The 23,610-nt window shown below is 42.6% G+C and overlaps 1 protein-coding gene across 4 annotated transcripts in view; it reads left to right on the top strand.

Annotated features, from left to right (window-relative positions):
- Positions 1–23,610, top strand: part of SLC25A17 (solute carrier family 25 member 17) — a 74,933-nt gene that overhangs the window by 12,494 nt on the left and 38,829 nt on the right. For all 4 annotated transcript variants that reach the window (XM_075553618.1, XM_075553621.1, XM_075553620.1 and 1 more), the window contains exons 2-4: positions 7,935–7,995; positions 10,191–10,257; positions 12,108–12,259. In XM_075553618.1, coding sequence (XP_075409733.1) covers positions 7,935–7,995; positions 10,191–10,257; positions 12,108–12,259 — 280 coding nt within the window. The remainder of the gene's footprint in view (positions 1–7,934; positions 7,996–10,190; positions 10,258–12,107; positions 12,260–23,610) is intronic.

The raw sequence follows: 23,610 nt of genomic DNA, 5'->3' as shown, positions 1-23,610 counted from the left end.
TCCAGCACCCAAGGCTGCATCAGGGTAGGTTTATGTGGCTTCTCCTCAGGGATGTCTTACAGGAAGTGAACCTTGCCAGCTGAAGCGGGGAACTGGCTAAGGCAGCTGAACCCTGGCCCGACCATCAGAAAGCAAGAGACCTGAGAACTAGAAAGGCGAGGCTGGCTCATCGAGCCATTTATTTTTCCACCCTTCAATTCATTCCACGTGTTTATCAGCCAGGTTGACACAATAAACCTTAACTATCTCAATCAACCACCCAGTGTCCCTTTCATTAAAAATAGGTCTAAATCAGTGGTTCTCAACTTCCCTAATGCTACGACCCTTTAATACAGTTCTTCATGTTGTGGTGACCCCCAACCATAAAATTTTTTTCGTTGCTACTTCAGAACTGTCATTTTGCTATTGTTATAATTAGGTGCCCCCTGTGAAAGGGTTGCTTGACCCCAAAAGGGGTCGTGACCCACAGGTTGAGAACCGCCGCTCTAAAAAAATACCTCCCACTACAGACCACATTTTCCAGAGGCCTATAAAAAGTTCATGGGGGGTGGGGGGGAGAGTAGTATCTTTTCATTTCATTTTTCCAGAAAGGTTTTTAACCCCCACCCCTCTCGTATTCTTTCCAGAGGCATTTGCCTGTTTAAAAGTTTCTTGGAGAGGACAGTGGCCAACCCAGTGGGTAGTTGATGTTTTTCAACCTTTTTGTTGTTGTTGATCATTTTACTGGGGACTTTTACAGATACTTTAACAATCCATAAATCACCAGTCAAACTTGTACAGATGCTTCCATTATCATTTTCAAAACATTTTCTTTCTACTTGAGCCCCTTGATATCAACTCCTCTTTATTCCCTCCCTTCCCCACCCTACCACCCTCATGAACCCTTAATAAATTATATATTATTACTATTGTTATTTTTTTCATATCTTACACCTTTCGATGTATTCTTTCACCCACAGTTCTGTTATTCATTCCCCTGAAGAGGGGTTAAACACCCATCATTGCTATCAGTTTCCCCTTCTCCCTCTTCCCTGCCTCCCTTCCTATACCCTCATGGAATCATTACTCCCATTACTACTTCTGAGGGGTTTACATATCTTGGATTCCATGTGTTGAAAGCTCTTATCTATACCACTATACCTACTCCAGTCTAACAGGATTAGTGAGGTCAAACTGGGGCCATGATCATAGGGTAAGGAAGTACTTCATGTGGATTTTGTTGCTTCCCTGATAGATGGACACTTGTTTAAGCCTTTAAGCCCCAGACACTATCTTTTCATAGCTGGGTACCATCATCCTTTTTCACCACATTTGCTTATGCACCCATTTTGTCTTCAGTGATTATGTAGGGAAGGTGAGTATTACACAGTGCCAGGTTATTAGAACAAGTGTTCTTGTGTTGAGAGAAGACTTAAGTAGAGACCCCAAGTCAGTCTGCTTTGTAGTGCTTTACCATATTAATATATTTACATATATGCATGTCTATATTTTACCTCTCTAGATAGCTTTTATCACCTAGTTCTTTCTTCCATTTCCTTTTACTTTCCTCCTGCCCGACCATCATGTTCATCCTTCATTCGGCTCTCAGTAATTCCTCTCAGCTACATTACAATTGATCAAACATCAACCTTTCTTTTATGTCACGCAGGTGTATGTGGTCAGATCAGTTAAAAGGGGTATTAGAAGTGATGCATTAGATAATCAGAAAGCTTGCTAACACCAATACTGTTTTTCATAAGACCAGAGTACAGTAGAAGAATGTTTATCTAATAATGGTTCTCAAACTATTTTATTTCCAGATCCATTGGCACTCATAGCTGCTTCTGCATTGTATGTAGTCTCTTGTACATGTCACGTAAACTCTGGAAAAGTTCCCTGCGCACTGACAGAATGAGAATGAAGAGGGAAAATGATGCCAGTGTGTTCTGCTGAAAATAGCTTGGACTCTGTAGACCCCACAAAAGGGTCTTAGGGGAGGTCTAAGAGGTCCCCAGATAACACTTTGAGAATCCAGAAGCTATGTTAGTCTCTTGCATTCTATTAGACTTCCGTAAGGTTTTAGCATTTTCCTGCTTTAAAATGAATCCGTGTTTATTGTGAAAAGATATATAGAGAGAAATAATGTGTGAACTGGAATGTAATCACCATTAATTTCTTAATTGCTCTTCCTAGATTTTTGTTCGCTGTACACTTTTATGAGGTGATGGGAAGGCTATGATTAAAAGTGACATTCTGTCTTGATTGTAAAAGGCTGAAAACTGAGGTAGAAGAATGACCAGAACTAGGAGTCTGAGCTTGGTTCAAAACCAGCCTCTGCCACTCAATGTGTTTTTTTGTTTTGTTTTTTTAAATAAACCTCTTCATTGCTTTTTCCAGCTCTGTCTGTCAGGTGCGGGGGCACCATTGCTGGAACATCTCACAGACATTCCCAGCTCTCAAGTGCCAATGCTGGGCAGAACTTGTTATATGAGAGGGAGGGATGATAGAATTTCTGACTGAGACATTTGTTTTCGGTGAGGTCCTAGAAGGGTGCTTCACTGGTAATGGGTTCTGTTTCATTTGATTGTTGTCACCATCAGAACTCCCACTCAGATGGTTAGAATTCTGCGGGGCCCCAAATAATGGACTTCTTTATATGCCCCTCTGGCATATATTGTGCATTGTGATTGGCTTCTGGGTATTTTGTGTCTTCTAATTTCATATAAGGAACAGACTGTCCTTGGGGGAATGGGGTTACCAAATATTTATGTTAAGAAGAATTTTATTCAAATTCTAGAGAAAGCGTGCTTTTATATAGCTTGGCATAAGACATGTATACATAATAAATGTTTTGCTTCAGGAAACAGTTGCTTATGAAAACAGTTGTCTGTGTGTGCCTGCCTAGAGGACTAAAACAGCATGTCCCCAATGAACAGAGTAGCTGTGTTCCAAATTTACCTGTGGAATTTGGAGCACATTTTCCCAAGGTTACTGTTTGTTTCAGGTAGCAGCTCAAGCTATGCATGTAGATTCATTCATTCCCATAACAACCATTTGAGGGCATATTGCTGTGCCAGGATCTCTACTGAATTTCTAGACTGTCCTGTGAAACCACAGCAAGATAAATGCATACAGTAGGTTAAACAAGGTACATTTACAATTCTGTTAGCCGAGTACATATATACTCGAGGAAAAGCTGAGCTTTACAGCACATTTTTAATGCAGTTTTTGTGGTAAAATTAGGTTCCTTGGCGGATTTTCGGGTCGGCTTATACGCAAGTATATACGCTATTTTGTTGTAAGATTTGTGTTAAACAATATAATGGCTAACTGCATGAACTCTGGAGCCAGGCATTTTAAGTTTGCCACCTAGAAATGAATGGTATGACATCAGAACAGATGATTCCTCATCTGCAAAATGAGAGCTTGATTGTACCGAACTTGGGTTGTGGTGGGGATTGGATGTTTTACTCTTATAACATGCTTAGAACAATGACTGACGCGTACAAAGTATACTGTATACAGGGAGCAGGGATGGGCGGGGCGGGGCTTCAAAAAGTTGCAGGAAATATTCCATTATCTTTAATCCCATTTTCTCATAAACTCTGAAGTTCCCAAACTTACTTGGCCTACTGCCCCCTTTTCAGAAAATAAAATTACTCAGTGCCCCTGTGGCAATTAAAAACTTTTGTACTATTAGCCTATAATCCATGATAAAGTACAGGTCTTTGCTTTTGCACTTCCTTGGATATTTCCAGCAAAGCCCCTCAGTGGGAAACACTGTCCAAACCCTTGGAAGCCCCCTTATTTAGATGTTCGCTGCTGTTATTAGCAAGGATCCCTGGTAGCACTGTTGGACAAGCACTGGTCTTGCTGACTGCAGGTTTGGTGGTTCAAACCCAGGAGCTGCTCTGTGGGAGAAAGACAAAGCCTTCTCTTACCATACAGATTTACAGTCTTGGAAACCCAATGTAGATTGGCTATGAGTTGGAATTAACTCAATGACAGTCAGCTTTGGTTTATTATTATTAGTAGTAGTAATTTGGTCATTTTGCTTTAAGTAGTTAATAGTACTAGTGATAGTTTTACTATTGCTGCTATTCCTCATGTTTTTAGAGGGAAAATGCAAATAAAGATAAAACACATATTTGCCCTTGATCACCATCCTTGATCTTTGTTCATTTCATAGAGGGAAATGATCTTTGTTCATTTTATCAACTTATAGTGCAATTTCATATATGTATATATATATATATATATAGAGAGAGAGAGAGAGAGCATAGTGCATTCAAATGAACATATGGGAATATATTATAAAATACATAAGTAGTTGTAAAGAGCAATCAAATAATTATATTACTAATTCTGTCTTAACACCAGCTGGACATCCTAACTTCTTAGTACGTGGCGTTAGGTGAGCTCTGACAAGTTAAAGGCACAGTCCTCCACTGCCAAGTAAGGTCTAAGAGTTCAGATGCTCACCACAAGCTTAGCTGTCCCCAGGGCTCCCCTCATTTCTGACCTGCTGCTGTACAATCAGGGATTTCTTACATCCTTTTAGGAGACCAGTCATAAGCTGGAATGACTCACAAGACTAAGGGAAAATGCTATGTTTATTATTGCAGGTTTATTGGAGGGAAAAGGATCCATGCGGAGATTACCCAGGCAACATCTGGGACGGTTCCCAATGCAGTACTCTTTGTACCAAAGGGTGTGTTGAAAGACATGCATCGATGTCTTTCACCAGCCAGTAAACCCATGGAGATGCCATGTCCAGAGCCTTTTTTGGAGTCTTATTACATAGTCATGATCGATTGAATCAGCCTTAAGGTCAGCTGATAATCAGGAGGTGGTCTTTGTCCACCTCAGTCACTTGCTTAGGGTAAATTCTCAGTTATAATCCGTATCAGACACTTAAACTAACACTAGGGAAACTTCAAGATTTTTGAGATTATCTCCCAGTTGCCACCAGAGGTATTGGCACATTGCCAGCAATAATGGATGGGCTTAACCATACTTCTGTTGTTGAGAATGTTACAAGTTTGGACAGTGTTTCCTTCTCTTATACATGGCGTGCTATGAGGTGGACTCCGAGCAGGGAGCAGCGGCATTTGAGATGTCTCAGGAATCAATGACAGACCAAAGTTTTGAAACTCCACAGAAGTATATATTATTTATAATCTGCCTGCAGAAGCACAGGTGTCCTATAGATGGTTATACTTCTTTTTGAATCCTAATAGCACTGCCATATTTCCCACCATATTTCTGATTCAAATCAGTTCTTCCTAGTTCAGTCATGTCCAAGAAGGGAAAAGTGAAACAGAGCCAAAAATTTTAACAAAAATTATTTTACAGCGTTAAAAAAAATTGGGTGAACCAGAATGAGAAAAATTATGGGTTGATGTCCTGCTAGAAACCCTCTTAAAAAATAAAGGTAGCACATGCTTTGCATAGCAACCAAGTCTCTTACCTATTGAATCTTGAGCAGAATTGGAAGCAGTAGTGCCCCATTCAAAGATGGTGATCTGCACTACCTTGAATGTGTATCATTCTCCACAATCTCCCATAACAGACTCCTGGAAAAGCTTTCTGCCCCTTTTCCTAGTCTGCTGTTCCAGGGCTTGGGACTTGTAATTTTTCCTGACATTAATGAACACTAAGATCTCTGACAGGATTCCTGACTAGTGGATCCCATGTACAGATACAAAGGTAGCTCAAATTGCATAGTATTTCACCACCCAGGAGGACATGGGGCATGTGGTCTACCCAAGCTAGCAGATTATCAGGTGGGGAGCTGGTGGAACAAATGCTCCAAACAGGTCCTGGGTGCTCACAGAGGATTAAGACTAAGACACTGGAAGTTGGTGTCCTGAAAGTGGGTCATCCTTGGAGTGGGGACAGAAGCCAAATCCCAGAATCTGGCCCCAGCTCCCAGCTTGACGAGGCAGCAGGGACAGTCTGGACCATGGCCAGAAGGAGTCCTGGGATGGGGGTACCAGGGGTCGCAGGAGCAGTACCTATGTAGCCCCTTCACTTCTTCAGTGTGCCACAAGTGAGGACAAGGTCAGCTACCTGGGCAGGGCTACAGATTTTGGTCAAGGACTAATCTGGCTGATGGGCTTTGGAGGAAGCTCTGGATTGTCAGTTCTCATAGGACATAGTGATAGGGGGCCAACAGAGGGACCCAGTGCACAGTGTATGCACCACCAGAATTCCCCTGTGGCATCTGGGCCCTCTTGCCCTAATAAAGTCATTAAAGGTATTTTGGGGTCATTGAAGGGATGAGCTGAGGCCATCCATCCTGAGAATGCAATGAGGGACGGAAGGGGAAAGGCCTTGAGGTGCCCCACTTTATACCTAGCAGACTGGCAATCACAACGAACCTTTTAACCATCACTCACAGTTGAAGCATCTAATCCATCAGTGTCTTCCCCCATAGTCTTACCCAGATGCATCAGGAAAACAAAGATTGTTTGGTGGGAGTAACACAGGCTCTGGCCAGAGACTCATGTTAGATAATTCAGTGCATTGCACTAAGTAACTATCATGGGACCAGTAGCCTGAAACTATGCATAAGGTTTTGGAGGCAAGGATGGCGAGACTGGAGAAACCAGTGCCCCAAAGGGCGTCGTGCTTGGTACAGTAGAGGGCAGTGACAGAGGAAGGCCCTCAGTGAGATGGACGGAGGCAGTGCTGCAAGAATGGCTCAGGCATTAAGAGCAAGTGTGAGGGCGGTGCAGGTCTGGGCAGTGTTTCATTCTGTGGTGCGCAGCGTCGCTATGGGTTGGAACCAACTCGATAGCACCTGCCAACAACAGCCTGGAACTCGATCTGATGCTTAAGAATGTGCCCCGCTGGGCCTGTATGTGGGTTGAGGACCATAAGCCCAGCTGGAAGTTGCATGCATGTAATTTTTGTCCCTCAGAATGTACTTGTGGTTTTTATATGTCAGACGGTTTTATGAATGCAAAGACTGGTTGTTTTTGTTTTTCCCCTTTTCCTTAACCCCAGTAATTTATGCTTGTCACAAGACTACCATAAATAAGACAGTTACAGAATTTTTAGCAAAGATGTTATTCCTATTTTAATTTAAAATTAAAACAGTTTTAAACAACAATATGATTCTTTAAAAAAAATAAAACCTCTTATTGGGGGCTCTTACAGCTCTTATAACAATCCATACATTAATTGTTTCAAACACATTTGTACATATTTTGCCATCATAATTTTCAAAACATTTTCTTTCTGCTTGAAGCCCTTGGTGTCAGCTCTTCTTTTTCCTCTCCCTCCCCCAACAATATGATTCTTACTTGCCTTTTCATTTTGAAATAAATATATTAAGTGCAGGGAATAGAAGTGTGTATCGATGTTGCCCAAAGTGGATGGTGATACTAATCCCTGGGAGGCACTGGAATGATTTAGGGGGGTTGAAAAAGCCGATATGCACACTTTATTCTGGATTATGGGCTATATATAGTACAGAAGTTTTTAATTGCATGGGGAGGCGTGCTGGGAATATATATAGAAATATATGTGTATGTGTATTTACATATGTATGTTTTTCTTTTCTTGAAAAGGGGGTGGTAGGTCAAATAAGTCTGAGAACCTTCAGGTATTGGTTTTCAGTTCCTGGATATTTTGATTTCTGAGTGGGCATGTTTGACGCAACTAATGATGAACAGATATCGGCTCTCTTTGATGTGTGTCCTAGGTTGCATTTCCAGGGTGACCTTTTCCTTTCCAAAGTCAGATAGAGACTCTTCCCCCCGACCCCTGGGAAACTGAAAGCATCTCTTTAGATAGATACCTACAGACCTGTGAACAGTAGTCAACACAGCAGATTAAGATGAATAAAATCCGATCTGACATTGCTGATAGTGTACTGTTTCTCATTTGAAAGTTGAGTCACCTTTTGTGTGGAGTTTTAATGACTACAGGCTCCTTACTCTTTACAGGGCAGCGTGACAGCGATGACAGTGTTTTTCCCTCTGGACACAGCCAGACTCCGACTGCAGGGTGAGTGTTTCTCTTTTGTAGTCAGTATGGTGCACGGCACTGGGTGTCAGGAAGCGAGTATGGTTTTCTGTTGAATTTGAAATCCTGTGAGACTGTTCTCTCTCTTCAGAGATCCACTGTGGCCTCTTTCCCAGCGTTCCTGTTAGCCGTGGCTGCTGTGCTCTGATCACCAGAGGATTAATTGTTTATGAGCGTCATGGCCTCCCTACTTTCTAACCGCAGACAACCTGAGTGGGCTTGGAATATTAATTTGGAATCCCTGTCATTCTTTCCAGTGAGCCGTGTGACTTGATTGTAAGCACAAAGTGGAAAGTTGGATTTTGGTTTGTTTCAGTGCTTATGGTTGGGGAGACTAGGAAACAATGTTTAGAAAAGACACCATTGCCATCGATTCTCTTCTGGATTACGGTGACACCTTGTGTGTCAGGGTAGAACTGTGTTTCATGGAGTTTTCAGTGGCTGAGTTTTCGCAGGTCTGTCACAAAGTCTGTCTTCTGAGGTTCCTCAGGACTCAAACCTCCAACCATGTACTTAGCAGTCAAGCCTGTGAATAGTTTGCACCTCCTAGGGAGTCCTGGTGGAGCAGTGGTTACACGTTGGGCTGCTAACTGCAAGGCCAGCAGTTTGAAACCACCAGCCTGCGCCACAGGAGGACAGGACTTTCTGCTCCCTGCCCTGTCCTGTAGGGTCGTTAGGAGTAGGCATCAACTCAGTGGCAGTGAGCTTTGTTTTGAGAGATTCTGCTACAATAAAATCCTCTGCCACCGAGTCAGTTCCAACTAATAGTGATCCTCTCGGTAGAGTAGAGCTCTCCACGGGGTGTCCACGCCTGTAAATCTTTGCAGAAGAAGATTGTCACTTCTTTATCTTGCAGAGCAGCTGGTGGCTTCAAATTGCCAGCCTTCTGGTTAACTGCCATGCACTTTAACCACTGCACTACCAGCGCTCCAGGGACTCCATAGAAACCACCCCGAAGTTGCCAGGGAGTTGATTCTGACCTATATTGACACCTTGTATGTCAGAGAAGGAAACAGCTCACTGCCAATGAGTCGATTCTGACTCATAGCAACCCTCTAGGACAGGGTAGAACTGTCCCTTTGAGTTTCCAAAACTAACTCATTGTGGGAATAGGAAGCCCCATCTTTCTCCCACCGCTTCCCTTGCAGATAATGTTTTTATTAGTTTCTCAAATAGCAGAGTTTCTTCTTGGAATTACATGCAAATAAGAGGATCTTTTTTCCCGTTCTGTGACCCATGTTTCCATTAGTGTGTTCAGATGCCTTCCCAGCTGGTCCAGCAGGAGCCTCGTGCCTCCCATAGCTACAGTGCTGGGGAAGCCACACCAGGCCTGCTGGGCCGCTCTGGGTAGTTTCCACTCTGTTGCTGTGATGACAAACTGATGTGAAAATGGCCTTGTTCACATGTCACTGTGTTTCTATAAGTTCTAGGGGATGCATTCTCTGATTGGGATTGTTGGGTCAAAGGGTAAATGTGTCTGTGAGTTTGATGATTTTGATGGCCGCTCTGGGGTTCTCTTAATTTACCATCCCACAAACAATACTGGTAGCAATTTTAATTCTTAGGGACTTCCTTAATGGCCACATTTTTATGTTCTCCAAGTGTTTTTTTTTCAATTATGGTAGGAAACTCGAAGCTAATTGAGGTGGGCTCTGCTTTTTGTGTACGTACCAGGGAAAGCAGTGTTAATATCCTCTTGAGGCCTTTTATTTTTTAGCCTGGGAGACCGAGTACAAAGTGCAAACTTCGGAACCTGGACAGTTAACCCTGGCTGTGCTGCCCGCCAGCACGTCGCCTGTAGAGCCTTCTTGTCTATAACCTGTAGAAGAAAGGCGGCCATTTCTTTCCTCCCTTATTTATGTTAAGACAATCATGAGAATATATGTGTATGTATGTGTGTCTTTTAACTTTTATTATAGAGGTAGCTTTAGAAAACAATGAGAGCCTTATGAAACACAAGAAACACATTTATTGTCCTATCTGTTGACATTAGCAGTTGAATTAAAATGCGTCTGGTTTATGAGCAGCAGACAAAACCTAGGCATCAAAAGGTGAGAAGCTAGCATGTGGCTACACAGAGGGATGGGGGTGGGGTGTAAATAGCATTTCAGTGACACTGGCTGCTGCTAATAATTCTTACAGGTTTTTGTCTGAATGCATCCTCTTTGCTCTTGTAGTTGACGAGAAAAGAAAGTCCAAAACCACACACATGGTGCTTCTGGAGATCATTAAAGAAGAAGGCCTGTGAGTACTGCATCCTTTCCCCACGCTTCTGTCAGCAGCTTCATGAAGAAGAGTCGTGTGCGTAGCAATACACCCACTCACGGTCTACCTGTTCTCGGAGCCTAGTAGTGTTGGTTGTGCAGCCTGTCAGTGCCTAACCTGTCAGTACGTAATTGTTTTTAATTCCCTCACGATCTGTGACTGGACGTTTGGATTCTCCAGTGTCAAGTCTTCTTTGAAATTAAGGCTGAACCCAAAGGCTGGCAGTTCGAACCCTCCAGCTGCTCCGTGAACGAAAGACGTGGCCGTGTGCTTCTCTAAAGACGTGGCCCTGGGAACTTGCTAGGGCAGTTCTGCTTTGCCCAGTTGGGTTGCTGTGAGTCTGAGTCGGCTCGTTAGCAGTGGGTTTAAAATCTAAGGAGATAGTGGTTGCTTAGTTGGTTCTTATCAGGTATCTCCAGACAGATGGTGTACTTATTTGTTGTTGTTCACCTTTTATTTGGAAATAATTTCAAATTTATAAAAAGTGGTAAAGATAGTACAAAGAATATCTCCATTATTTATAATCGTCTTCTGTTCTCCCCGCCCCACCCCCCAGCCATTTGCTGCCCACTGATACTGTTCACCTGCCTCTCTCTATTACACACTCAAGTGTTTGAAAGAAAGCCGTGCGTGTCAAAGCCTTTTCCCCTCTAAGGTATTGGCATTTTTGAAGACAACAGCTCCTCCTCCCTCCCCTTTTTAATGGGGCCTTTCTCATTTTAAGTTTGCTTCATGTTTCCTCATGAAGAGATTGAGGCTGTGCATTCTTAGCCAGGATAACACACAGTGCTTCATATCCTTCTCAGGGTGTCATGCCTGAAGGCAGTCTTCACCTGCCCTTCATTCGCGATTTGATTTAACTACTATATTTTCCCCTCAAAACTGTCAATAGTGTACAGGGAGACACTTTAAGACAATACTAATATCCTACTCCTTATCAAAATTTCCCCTTCAATTTTCCATCAGCTTTCAAAAGTCCAGTTTCCAACTCCAGCATTCCCACCACATATCCCAGTCTTGGCATTGTATCAGAATTGGGATTTATTTACTTATTTACCTGTTGATTATTGGAATTCATGAGTTTACAGTTGATTACTGTGCTTAATTCTGGTCCTTGCTGGTGTTGAGTGTGGCCAGTGGGAACCCTTTCCACCTGTTTCCTGGGCCCTTCTGATAGGCTGCTGTCATTTTGTGTATATATATATATATATCTATATTGCACTTATTTCCCATACCCTGTCATCAGGCATGAATAATGTTATATTAATGAACCAAAACCCAAATCAAACTCACTGCCATCAAGTCAATGCCTACTCACAGTGATCCTGTAGGACAGAGGAGAACTGCCCTTGTGAGTTTCTGAGACTAACTCTTTATAGGAGTCGAAAGCCCCATCTTTCTCCTATGGAGTGGCTGATGGTTTTGAATTACCAAGCTTGCTGATCCCAGTCCATTGTGTAGCCACTGCACCACAAGAGTTCCTATATTAACTACCAACCATGGGCAAATGGTTTCCAGGGCTACTAAAGGAAATGATAATGAACAGTAAATGGCTTGTTGAACTTGTGTATCCATGATACCCATGAGGCTTCTTGATTTGGACCCCCTTCCAGATGGCATGTATGCTTACAGCAGGCAGTCTCTGGTAGGAGGAGAGGAGTCAGCCTGGAGCATATGTGCGGGCTGGCTTTCCTAGGCCTATCTCTCGTAGGAGGAGAGGAGTCAGCCTGGAGCATATGTGCGGGCTGGCTTTCCTAGGCCTATCTCTGACCTTCTCTATTGGCATTTGTCCATGACCTTACCTTTGCTTGTTGTGTTTTTACCCCTAGCCTGGCGCCATATCGAGGGTGGTTTCCAGTGATCTCCAGTCTCTGCTGCTCCAATTTTGTCTATTTCTACACTTTTAATAGCCTCAAAGCAGTCTGGGTCAAAGGTCAACGTTCTACTACTGGAAAGGATCTGGTGGTTGGATTTGTTGCTGGTAAGAAGGTTTTCTGGCTATAAAGTGTTTTTATATTTTAGTATTTATCTTCTTTTTATTTTAGCACAAAATAATGCTACTAAATAGTAGTTAGCTTTCCGATTATGCATCTTTATCTTGATAATCTTAAAAGGAAGATCATCCCTCTTAAACCTGTAGACTTTAGGAAAGTTAAAGTCAGTTTGTTTGTTTGGTTAAAAAAGGATTACAGTCTTACTTTATCCCCTACCCCACCCCACCTCCTTTGGACTGAGGTTTAAATGAGATACTTAACATAAATAAGACCACTACATAATTTCAAGGATTAGTGCACAGTGCAAATTGTTCTTGTGTAAGATTTGTTGAGAATATCAAGATGGTGACCCCAGAGCATCAAGTCAAGCATGGCACACATCATACACTCCTGAAACTGACCCTGAATGTGAAAGCATTTAGTAGGTGTGTTGTCGTGCTCAGTCCAGTAGCCCAAGTGTCCTAAGAGCTGGTCATGATGACCCCAGGTAAAGAAGGTCAGAGGATGTCAGTTATAGGGATCCATAGAAAGAAGAAGGTCAGAGGATGTAGGTTATAGGGATTCATAGAAGGAAGAAAGGCCACACTTGCTTCTGTCTGGGAGGTGTCTTTTTGTAGAAAGCAATGCCTCTTGAAGGGGGTCTTCCAGAATCATGGCATATTTGTGGATGGCGAGGGGACAGTTCCCCTGTGAGGAGAGTGGTAGGGAATTGAGAAAATAAACATATACAAGCCAGTGAGATCTCTAATTTAGTTAATGAGATCAGTACGGGAACCTGGGCTGTGAGGTCGGAAAGGTAAGTAGGAGCCAGATGTAGAGGGCTTTGTGTTCTTATCATCTGAACATTTAGACCTCATCTCCAAGGTGCTGGCGCACCATTTGGTGAGCATTTAGTTGATGGTCTCTACTTACTGGCATGTGAGCTCTGTGTGAGAGGAGGTATCTGCTATATACATAGCCCCTCTCCCTTCCACAACATTTCCACTGCCTTGAATAGTACTTGACATGTATCAGGTATTCAATATGGTTAGCTGAATGAACAAAATAGCTGTTGAATTAAATAAGGTCCTATTAAAGAGGTGGATAAGAAGGTGGCCCTTTCTCTATGACTCTTCATGTTAGTCCATTTCTGTCTGTAAGTAAAATTGAATTAAGTGTTGCACCTTGTTGGGAGTCCATAGGTGGCACATGTGGATCAATACCCAACTACTAGCATAAAGGCTGGCAGTTCAGACCCACCAGTCTGGTGGTGCATGGAGCAAAGCTCTCCTCTGCACGTGGGGGTCACCACGGACTCGGAATTAACTTGATGGCAACTAAAAGCAGCAACAAAGTACCAGTCTTTTGGAGAATCACTTTCTGATGTAGTCTCTGAAAAAAATTACTATGTGAGGGGCTGCACAATTAAATAATGTAAATATTCATTTAAAATGAAAATGATTTGTGTGGAAAGCATTAGGAAACAATGAGTGCTCACAGGTCCCCATTCCCCTTATCTGGGAGAGCTCTGTCCTCCTCCTGTCCTACCTGGCTATCAGGCATCATCATTCTGTCTCCCAAACAGCGCTTGGTTCCAACCCCCTTCTCCATAACCATCGTCACCCCCCACATCAGGCCTCCTCTCTTATCCACATCAGGCCTCCTCTGGACCACTGCTCGAACCTGCTCTCTTTGCCTCAGGTGTCTTTCTCTCTCTCTCTTTTTTTTTTGTCTTTATTGTTAATCCACATCCAAAGACCTTCTCCAGCTGCCTTTCTAGAAAAGCAAGTTTTCAAACAGCATCACAACTCAAAGAACTTACATTTGAGATTTGTTCACCTGGGGAAAAAAGTTAGACCAAGATTACCCTATAAAGAAGGAGCCTTCTGTACATACTTGCAGTAAACAGCAGTCTAGTATGAGCTTCTACATTTGAGTCCAGTGGTCTGCATGTATTGATTTCTAGCACATTTGAGATTATTGTAATTTATATGTAAGGAAATGGCATGATCTCTGGCTGCAGAAGGGAGAGGGAGAATCCAACTTCATATCTGCCCAAGGTTAGACATGCCTCCATCCTCTAACCTTCTTTACCTGGAATTATGAAGCTTATTAGGGAAGCTTATGCACCCCCATCCAAGTAACAAAATGTTAAGGATATAGTTCTTTAGTCAGCAGTGCCTCTTCCCAGCCCTGCTGGCAGGCACTTGTCTCTGTTCCGTGGCCTCTCAGTCTTTGACCTCCATCCAGCGCAGGCAAGTGTTACAAAGCTGATTTGTGCTGATAAAGGCTTATGGATGTGCCAGTCTACAAACCAGCCTCCTGCCCAAAGGCACTCAGCCAGGAAGCCCACCGCCCTGCCTCATAGCTCTGCCTCGCATCTCAGTACTGCTCCTCTGCTGCTGCTCTGGAGACATCTCAGACACACAGCACTCCTCCTGCTGCTTTCTTGCTGTTCATGGACTTCTCTCTTTCTGCTTATTAGGTGGCTCACTTTACTGAGTGAAATGGAAAAACTGAGCAGTCCTCAAAACAGAGGCTTTTCAGTCCCATAAAGAGTTTGAGTCTTAGAAACCCACAGTGGCAGCTCCACCCTGTCCGTTGGGATCTGTATCCGTTGGAATCACCTTGATGGCAGTGAGGTTTTTGACCAGTCCATTTGGTGGACTTTAGAAAGACTGAACAGGAGAGCCACACGGAGTGTGTTAGTTACATAATTTCATGTCAACCTGTTAAATAGGTTATAGGGTGGAGTCTGGCCTGTCAATCAGGTCACAGCCTGATTGATGCCTCCTTGTGGACGTGGCCTTCTCATGAGAATTCTGGGAGTTTTCCTGTCTTCCTCTCTGGAGGCAGCACACACTGTCTTACACACATATGAGTGTCTCTGGATTTGTTTCGCTAGTCAACCCAGACTAACACACCGAGTATAAGAATTGTTCATCCTTGGGGACTAACTCAGGTACCAGTTCTTGAAACTAATAATTTTTGTGACTCTATCTGCTATTATCCAAAGCTGTTTATTTGCTGTTCGTGACACCCAATTATCCACAGGTACATGCCACCATACACTTTCACTGTACTCGACTTATTTCCTTTCTCTTATCACACGTTTATAATTTTAGTAGATTCCACCAGAGCTACCACAGCTGGAACTGGCAGTTAGTTTTAAAAAATCAGAAAAGGCAGGGAATATAAGCAAAGTACCTTAAGTATTTTACTTCAACATAAAATGTGTCAATGTATATACAGGGACTTCAAAGAGTTCACTGGAAAATCCCATTATTTTTAATTCCATTTTGTGGGATGGAATGGAATTTTTGGAACCCACATCACACATTTCTCCCTCTGTTTGTTTTTTTTAATCATTTTGTTAGGGACTCATACAGTTGTTATCACAATCCATACATACACCAATTGTGTAAAGCACATTTGTACATTTGTTGCCCTCATCATTCTTAAAACATTTGCTCTCCACTTAAGCCCCTGGTATCAGGTCCTCATTTTTTCTCCTCTCTCTCTTCTCCTCACTCCCTCATGAACCCTTGATAATTTATAAATTATTATTTTGTCATATCTTGCCCTGTCCGATGTCTCCCTTCACCCGCTTTTCTGTTGTCCGCCCCCCATGGAGGAGGTCACATGTAGATTCTTGTAATCAGTTCCCAAGTCTCTCTTTTTCTCTCTTCTTCCCTGTTATTCAAAGCTCCATCTGTTCACCTCTCCATTAATCCACCTATAGAGCATCAATCTATCGCCCCTATCCCATAACGATTTTTAAAATAATTTTCTCAAATGACACAAGAATATCACAGAGCTCTTTGTTTTTAAAAAAAAAAGGGGGAAACACAGAATTGGAAATAGGCATGGAAAGCAAAGTTAAGGAAAATTTCTGTATCAGAACATTGTACCTGCTATTTTAACCTCCAGGTACCAAGATGTGTCCTATGTAATTTCATATGTAAATTTTAAACCCTCTACCCTATTACATTGATCTTGCATTTACTAAAATATATTTTAATAGTTCATTGGCACCTCATTCACATGCCATACAATTCAATAATTCAGTCATATTGAGAAGAGTTGTACAATCATCACCACAGTCAATTGTAGACCATATTCTTCTTCATTGTACTCATTGCTATTCATGTAATTATTTTTTAACTGTAGCAAAAATATACAAAATAAAACATTCTACAATCCAACTTCTAAATATATAATTCAGTGCCATTGATTATAATTGTCATGTTGAACAGCCATTATTGATATCCTTTTCCAAATTATTCCACCACTGTATTAGGCAGGGTTCTCTAGAGAGGCAAAACCAGGACACTTATGATTAAATATATTTACATAAAAGGGCATATATATATGTGTATATCATGAAAAGGAATATAATAGCAAATTAGTCCACACAGTAGTACAGAGAGCTCAGTCCAACTCACTCCCGTGGATGAGTTAATATACAGAAGGTATTTTCAACTCATGTGGTCACTGGCCCAAGACCAAGGACGGAGACAGTAGGAAGATTAGATGTTGATGTGCAGCAGAGTCCAGTAACGCTGTGTGGGGAAGCAGGTCATGGTGGAGCCGCACAGTGTAGCGATGCAAGGTGGCTGGCTGGAGGTGCAGCATCTGGAGTGCTCAAAGGTGGGTTCGCATTGTTATCCTGCTTTTTTTTTCTTTTCTTTTTTTGTGAGAGAGTGATTGAGTGAGAGAGTGAGTGAGTGAGAGAGTGAGAGAGTGAGTAAATGAGAGAATGAGTGAGAGAGTGAGTGAGTGAGAGTGAGTGAGAGAGTGAATGTTTTTTTTCTTATATCCTGCTTCTTATGGACATGAAACTCACAGATTTCTTGTAATATGGCATCATTTTTCAGTCATCTGACCATCACATCTTCAGTGGGTGGTTTTCTACTACAGCCAGATTTGTGGAGGTTTCCACCATCATTTCTCTGTAGCGCTGTTTCTGAGAAACGTCCAGCAATGCCCATTCTTCTGGCATAAAATCCACATCCACATCCTCAACAGTCACTGAGTCCATTTTGTAGCTCAAGCTTCGGGAAGCCAAATCAGTGCCCTCTCTAATTAGAATCAGCAGAGCCACTAGGGAATTTGGAGTCGGGTGAATGAATATGGCTCACACACGAGTCGGAAGCCAAAATCCTTCCTTGTGAAGCATCAATGTGCAAGACAGTCGTAACCGGTTTCTAGCTCCTTAGACTGGACTGTATTTCCCTTTGGCAAATCTTTGTTCTACTTTTCAGTCACTCCATGGTTGCACGCTGTGTATTTTGTACCTTCATGGTGATAGGCCAAGCCTCATGGGACGCTCACGCCAAACCTTCTCAGTCTCTCCCTCTGTTTTGTAGTGAAACTATACACAATCAGTCAATCACATACCCAGTCAATAAATTTTACATGTAAAAGTTCGTTGTCAGTGGTTAGGTGCTTCACAGTATTATATTCCTGTTGATCAGAAATGGTGAATGACTAAATTAAATATTAAGGGGCTGCACCTTTGGAGTCTTCCCTGTTTTATTGCATGGCAACTCGAGCCTTCCAGTTGCCCTACCATGATTGTTGGCTTTATCTTCTTTCTCTGACCCGCCGCCTTCAGTTCAGTCTCTGAGCAGTTGCCCCTTTGCTCAGACTGTAGCTAGAGTTCACCTACTACTGCTTTTTAGCGAGACTTGCTGAGTCCAAACCACCATCCGGTCTTGCCTAGATTCGCTTCTGTCTCCGTCTAACTGATCTTGCTCCTCCTCCTCTGTCCCTTTCCATCTGTGTGCAGCACTGCAGCCAGTGCCCTTTCTCTGTCGGGAGCCCTCCTGGTGCTTCCCACCTCACTCAGCCAAGATGCAAGTCTTGAAAGCAACCCCTGTTTGCTGCTCTCACTCTGCACCAGTCAGACTGCCTGTTCTCTACTCCCGAGACGTGCTGCCTCCGGGGCGGCTACCTGCCTGCTTCACGCCTTCACCTCCTGTGAGGTCTCTCCCTTCTGGTCACAGTGGCTGCCTCCCAGCATCCTCTAACCTCTTCCTGTCGTACATTTTTTCCTTAACCCTTCTCTTTTAATACCCTCTGTATCTTAATCCTTTTGTTTTCTGTCTGTCTGGAAGCATCGTGAGAATAGGATTTCCATCAGTACTTATTATTGCATCAGTGACTAGAACAGAGCTTAGCATGGCCCAAACACCCAATATACATTTACTGCGCTGACCAATGGCTCATGGAGAAGGACTGTGGCTTGGCCTGTGAGCCCAAAGGCAGAGGACCAGGGTCACATAGGCACTTATCCTACAACCCACAGAAAGTCATTCTAACTTGCTCACCCATCCCACTGTTCAAAACCACTAAGAACTAGAATATCAGGCTTATTACTTTGAAAAGGTACATTCAAAATAATTTTTAAAAAATCCTAACATCGGTTGGCCTTTGTAATGAGAGCGAATTCCTGCCTTTGGAGAGTTTCACAGATAATTTCCTACGGTGGAGCACAGGGCATTTTGGGGGCAATGAAACTATTCTGTGTAATTCTGTACAATAGTGAGTAAATGACATGAAGCATTTTCAAAACCCACAGGATTATTCACCACAAAGGGGGAACCCTCATGTGAACGGTGGGCTTATTTCATCAATTGTACCAGCTCTCCTACCAGAATGCTTCATCAGATGTTATACTAAGAGCAACTGGATCCAGGGGAAAAGGGGCACATGGGAATTCTCTCCTCTTTGAAAAGAATCCGTGTAATAAAATTACGCAACATTATGCACTAGAATAGAAAATGTTATACATCTCAGTGCATATGAGGGGGTACCCCCGCAAAAAAACTGAATCCCTCCTAAAAACTATGTATTTAAATTTTTTTTACAAAACAACCTTATCACTTTCACTTAATACATTTGTCAAATCTGCGAATTCCATTCTTGGAAACATTTTTAAAACTCATCTGTTTGGATGGCTTACAGCACCTCCCTCGTTTTTTCTTCACCTCTTCTATGTTGTCAAATCGCTGTCCTTTCATGTCCCTCTACATTTGTGGAAACAATAAGAAGCCGCAGAGAGTGATGGCAGGTGAGTAAGGTGTGTGGGGCAAGAGAGGCATGCATTTTTTTTTGCCCAAAACAGACTCACCGGCATGGCTGCATGAGCAGGTGCAGTGTCGTGGTGGCAAAACCAGTCCCCCGTCTGCATTTTTTTATGCACATTGGTATGCAATCTTTTCAGAACCTCTAGATAGAAAGCTTGATTAACAGTCTGACCTGGTGGAACAAACTCGAAATACACTACCAGTTGACCATTGATGTTTGTCGCCAATTGACATTTCACCTTTTTTTTTAAATGAGAAAACTACTCATACACTTGAGTTCTTCCCATAGCACTGTCCTTGTAAGCTGTGTTCAACATCACAACAGTGTCTGTGGCATTTTTTCAGAGCAGGAAACAAAATTTCACATCTTTACACTGTTCTCATCAATCGGCCATCACAAAAGACGAGGTTTGAGTGAGACTGCTTTTACAGAAAGTTTTACTGTGACCAGGGATAACTGTTGCCTCTGAGTCCACTAACTCGAGTGAGTTGTTCACTGCTCGCCTAATGGGAAAAATGCGTACTACTCCGAAAGCTCTGCCCTGCCCAGCGTAAATCCATTTTGGGGCATACCCCTCTATATACAAGATAGTGCATTAGAATAGAATTATACAATGTTATGCACTACAATAGAAGCAAGACCATCTGATGTTAAAGCAGGTTACACTTCCTCAGAGGCCGTCTGGAGGTGGTGTCTTGGTGGTTGGATTTGATAGGTGGCACTGTAATGACAGTGCCCGATGACATTTTTGGGTGGTGCTACAAGCATCTGGGAGATACACAGGACTTTCTACGCTCATGAAGAGTTGCAGACTTGGAAACTCACGGGGGCAGTTTTATCCTGTCCTGTCGGGTCGTTGTGAATTGGCATCAACTCCCTGGCAGTGAGTTGGATTTGGTATTTGGTTTACAAGCATCTCTGGGGAGTAAGGCCCGGGATGCTGCTTAAGACCCTACACAACAGTGTCTCCCTCTCCACCGAACCCAAGCGTTCTTCAGCCCAAAGTGCTGCTGTGTCCTGATTGAGAGGCCTGGAGAAATGAATTGCACAGCCCTTTTTAATTCGACAGTTCTCTGGCTACCGGTCTTTACTTTTTCTAATTAAGAAGTGAATATTTCTTGGAAATTACCCTTGTGAATTTTCAATTTCTGATAGCATGCTTTTATATCTTAATACTTCTGCATTCTTAAATAATTTGTGTAGTCTTTTTTTCTTCTGATGATGGTAACCTGAAAGGTCAGTGGTTCAAACACACGAACACTCTGTAGGACAAAGCGGTAGCAGTCTGCTCCTGTAAAGAGTTATACAGCCTTGGAGCCCTGTGGGACAGTTCTACTCTCCCCACAGGGCCGCTGCAAGTCGGAATTGACTTGAAGGCAGCGGTATCGGCTTTTTTCTTTCTGCTAAGAGCCCTGTCGTGGCATAATCACTACAGAAACAAGTTCCATGGTCTCCGAGGAGAACTAGGACCAGCATGATTGTTTTTCAAATTTTACATGAAACTGAAAAATGTGGTAATTTATTGTGTCTACACATAAAAAAACCCATAAAACATAATACTCTGTGGAAGAATTTGGGAACAGAACTGTACAGATGACTAGCAAAGAAGCCACTTGCCATTTTTATGAAATTGGGATTTTTGACAGCAACGTTTTTGAATGCCAGTGGTGTAATTACCATTATTTGTCTTAGTTCAAAATGCATTTCCAGCCTTCAGGCATTAAATCTGACCACGCAGGTTTGTTGTACATCCAACCTGCATTCCTTTATCCTTCAGGCCCAGAACTAAACTCAGCCAACAGTAAACCCCACTGTTTTCGGCTATACCTACTGCTGTCAAATCCCAACTCTTTAAGGATAGTAGAAAGCCTCCTCTTTCTCCCTTGGTTCAGTGTGTGGGTTTTGAACTACCGATCTTGTAGTTAAGCAGCCAGCCCAGTGCTTAGCCCACTAAACCACTAGAGGTCCTCAGTCAACCATAAGCAGATCACTAAGAAGAGCACAGGACAGGAGCTGAAGGGTGAAGAAGGTGGGTGGTCTTACAGTCAAGGTATTTGAGACCTCTGGCTGGGAGGCGTGGTCGAAGGTATTGGCTGACCCCATTGGCTGAATTAAGCCCCACCTGGGCCTTGTTTGGGCTGCACAGGTGTACCCCCACCCCCACCCCCCTCAAATTCGGCTTGAATTGGCTCATGCCCAGTTAGTTTTTAGGACTGGCTAAAGGCTTGCCTGATTCTCTTCCAACCTCCTGTAGGGGGCCTTCAGGCATAGAGAGGGACAATCCCCTGTCCCTGTTTCTTGCTATCAAAGAGAAGGATTGCGAGGAGGCACAGGAACAGGGGAAGGAAGACAGATGATTGATGATGTGACATCGTGGGAGTGGCAGTCCGTGTGACATGAACCGAAATGTGTATGAATTGTTGAACGGAAAACTGATCTGTAAACCTTCACAGAGGAGTCACAAATTAAAAAAATATATTTAGCCATTTTTTTGGTAGAGAGAGATGGTTAGTTTGGCATTGATCTGCCACTTTCTTCTCTCTGTAGCTAACGCATGTACTTCCCAGAAGTACACACCCCACCAGCATGTATCTCCAGGATTTCCACTTTACGACCTGTGATTGAACAGGAAAGAATTGTAACTGAGCACACCACCTACATTCACATAAATGATTTGCTAGCCAGAGCAGAAAGAATATAGAGTGCCAGACAGAATTAGAGCAACCTATCTCCTCTTGGTCAGTAGATAGAGCATTAGGTGGTGTTCCCATCCGACAGTGCCCACCAGCTCACAAGGAAGCCGATTTCATCCCCTGAGCCCCGCTGAGGTATTTGAGAGCAGACAGCAGCGCTTGTGACTCTCTGGCATGTACCCCTCTGTCCAGTGTTATTTTTACATGATTATATGAGGGGGCTTCAAAAAGTTCGTGGAAAAATACATGATCTTTTAATACCATTTTCAAACTCGTTGAAGCCCCTCAGGATGCACGTTTTTGCCAAGTTTGGAGCTCAAGGATTTTGAGTATCTATCTCGGGTGGATAAAACCTACTTCTACATCTGTTTTTAGACAAGAAGATGAAAGGAAAGTGCTTGAACTTCTCAGGTAGAAAGCTTTGAGATGTAAACATTTTTACAAGGATTTTACATTTTCCCATTAGAATTATAGCTTCCAGTTTTGTACTTGCTTTATCTGGAGAACCCTCTCAGTTCTTTGGCTTGTGTTAACAATTAGGATTATGAAGCAGAATTGAAAATAATGCTGAGATCCAATTTTGGCCCTGCTGCTTCTTCAGTTTTGTGTATGCCTAGCTCTTGGCTAGAACATAAAGGAAATGCAGGTTTCTAAAGAATGGATAGATAGGTGTGTGTGTGTGTGTGTGTGTGTGTGTGTGTGTGTGTGTACTGTGTCCCCGGGACCCTGGTCTCTGGTTCTGAGTTCTCCCATCTTCCTTGACATCACTAAAAAAAAAATCATTCAACTGGCCCTTGGGAGTCTGATTTTTCTGGCTTGTTGATTTTCTTCTGTTAAGTGATTTATACGTTTAATTGAGGGAAATACATTTGAGAGTCTGGGCAGAATGCTCATGTATTGGCATTTTCAGATAATCAAACCTCAATAACAACTTCTGACTATCTTAAGTCATAACTAAAAATGACTTCTTGGTGTTATATGGATCAAAAATATACATTTCATAAATTTTTATACTGTCTTTTGATAATTTTGTTTTCTTAATCCTCTTAAGAGATTGGTAAATAGTAAAATGTCTTACTTTTTCAATTGTATACAACCAATGAAAAAGTTGAATTGAATCTCTTGGCTGTTTCTCTGTCAGTTTATCCTTGGCTAGGCTATATTTTCTATCTTTTGAGATTCTGTAGATTAAGGCATGTTCTTCAGTTGTATTTAAATGACTTTTAGTGTAAGACAGTGGTACTGCAGATTTGTTTCTTTTGGCTTTTCAGAGCATGACTAGAGGCAGGCAGCTCCTTGGGTGCTTGTCTGTTATGTTTTCTCACTCAACAAGTATTTGTAAAGTACATGTTAAGTGTCAGATACTTTGTTACAACTCTATCTGCTGGATTTGTGTTGTTGTGTGTGTGTGTTTTTCAATCATTTCAGGACTGTTGAGGAATATATTAATATCTCAAGATGGTGTGTTTTCCACAAAAGAAGCACCTGACTCACTGTATTGTTCTACCCTGAGGCAACCTTGGGGGACCATGATCCCCATCCTTAAGCCTGTAAGGATCCTGATGCTAGTGAGG

Source organism: Tenrec ecaudatus, chromosome 6 (genome assembly GCF_050624435.1).
Source record: "Tenrec ecaudatus isolate mTenEca1 chromosome 6, mTenEca1.hap1, whole genome shotgun sequence".
Taxonomy (NCBI): domain Eukaryota; kingdom Metazoa; phylum Chordata; class Mammalia; order Afrosoricida; family Tenrecidae; genus Tenrec; species Tenrec ecaudatus.
Note: the sequence above shows the minus strand (reverse complement) of the source record. Positions and strands in the feature narration are given on the sequence as shown.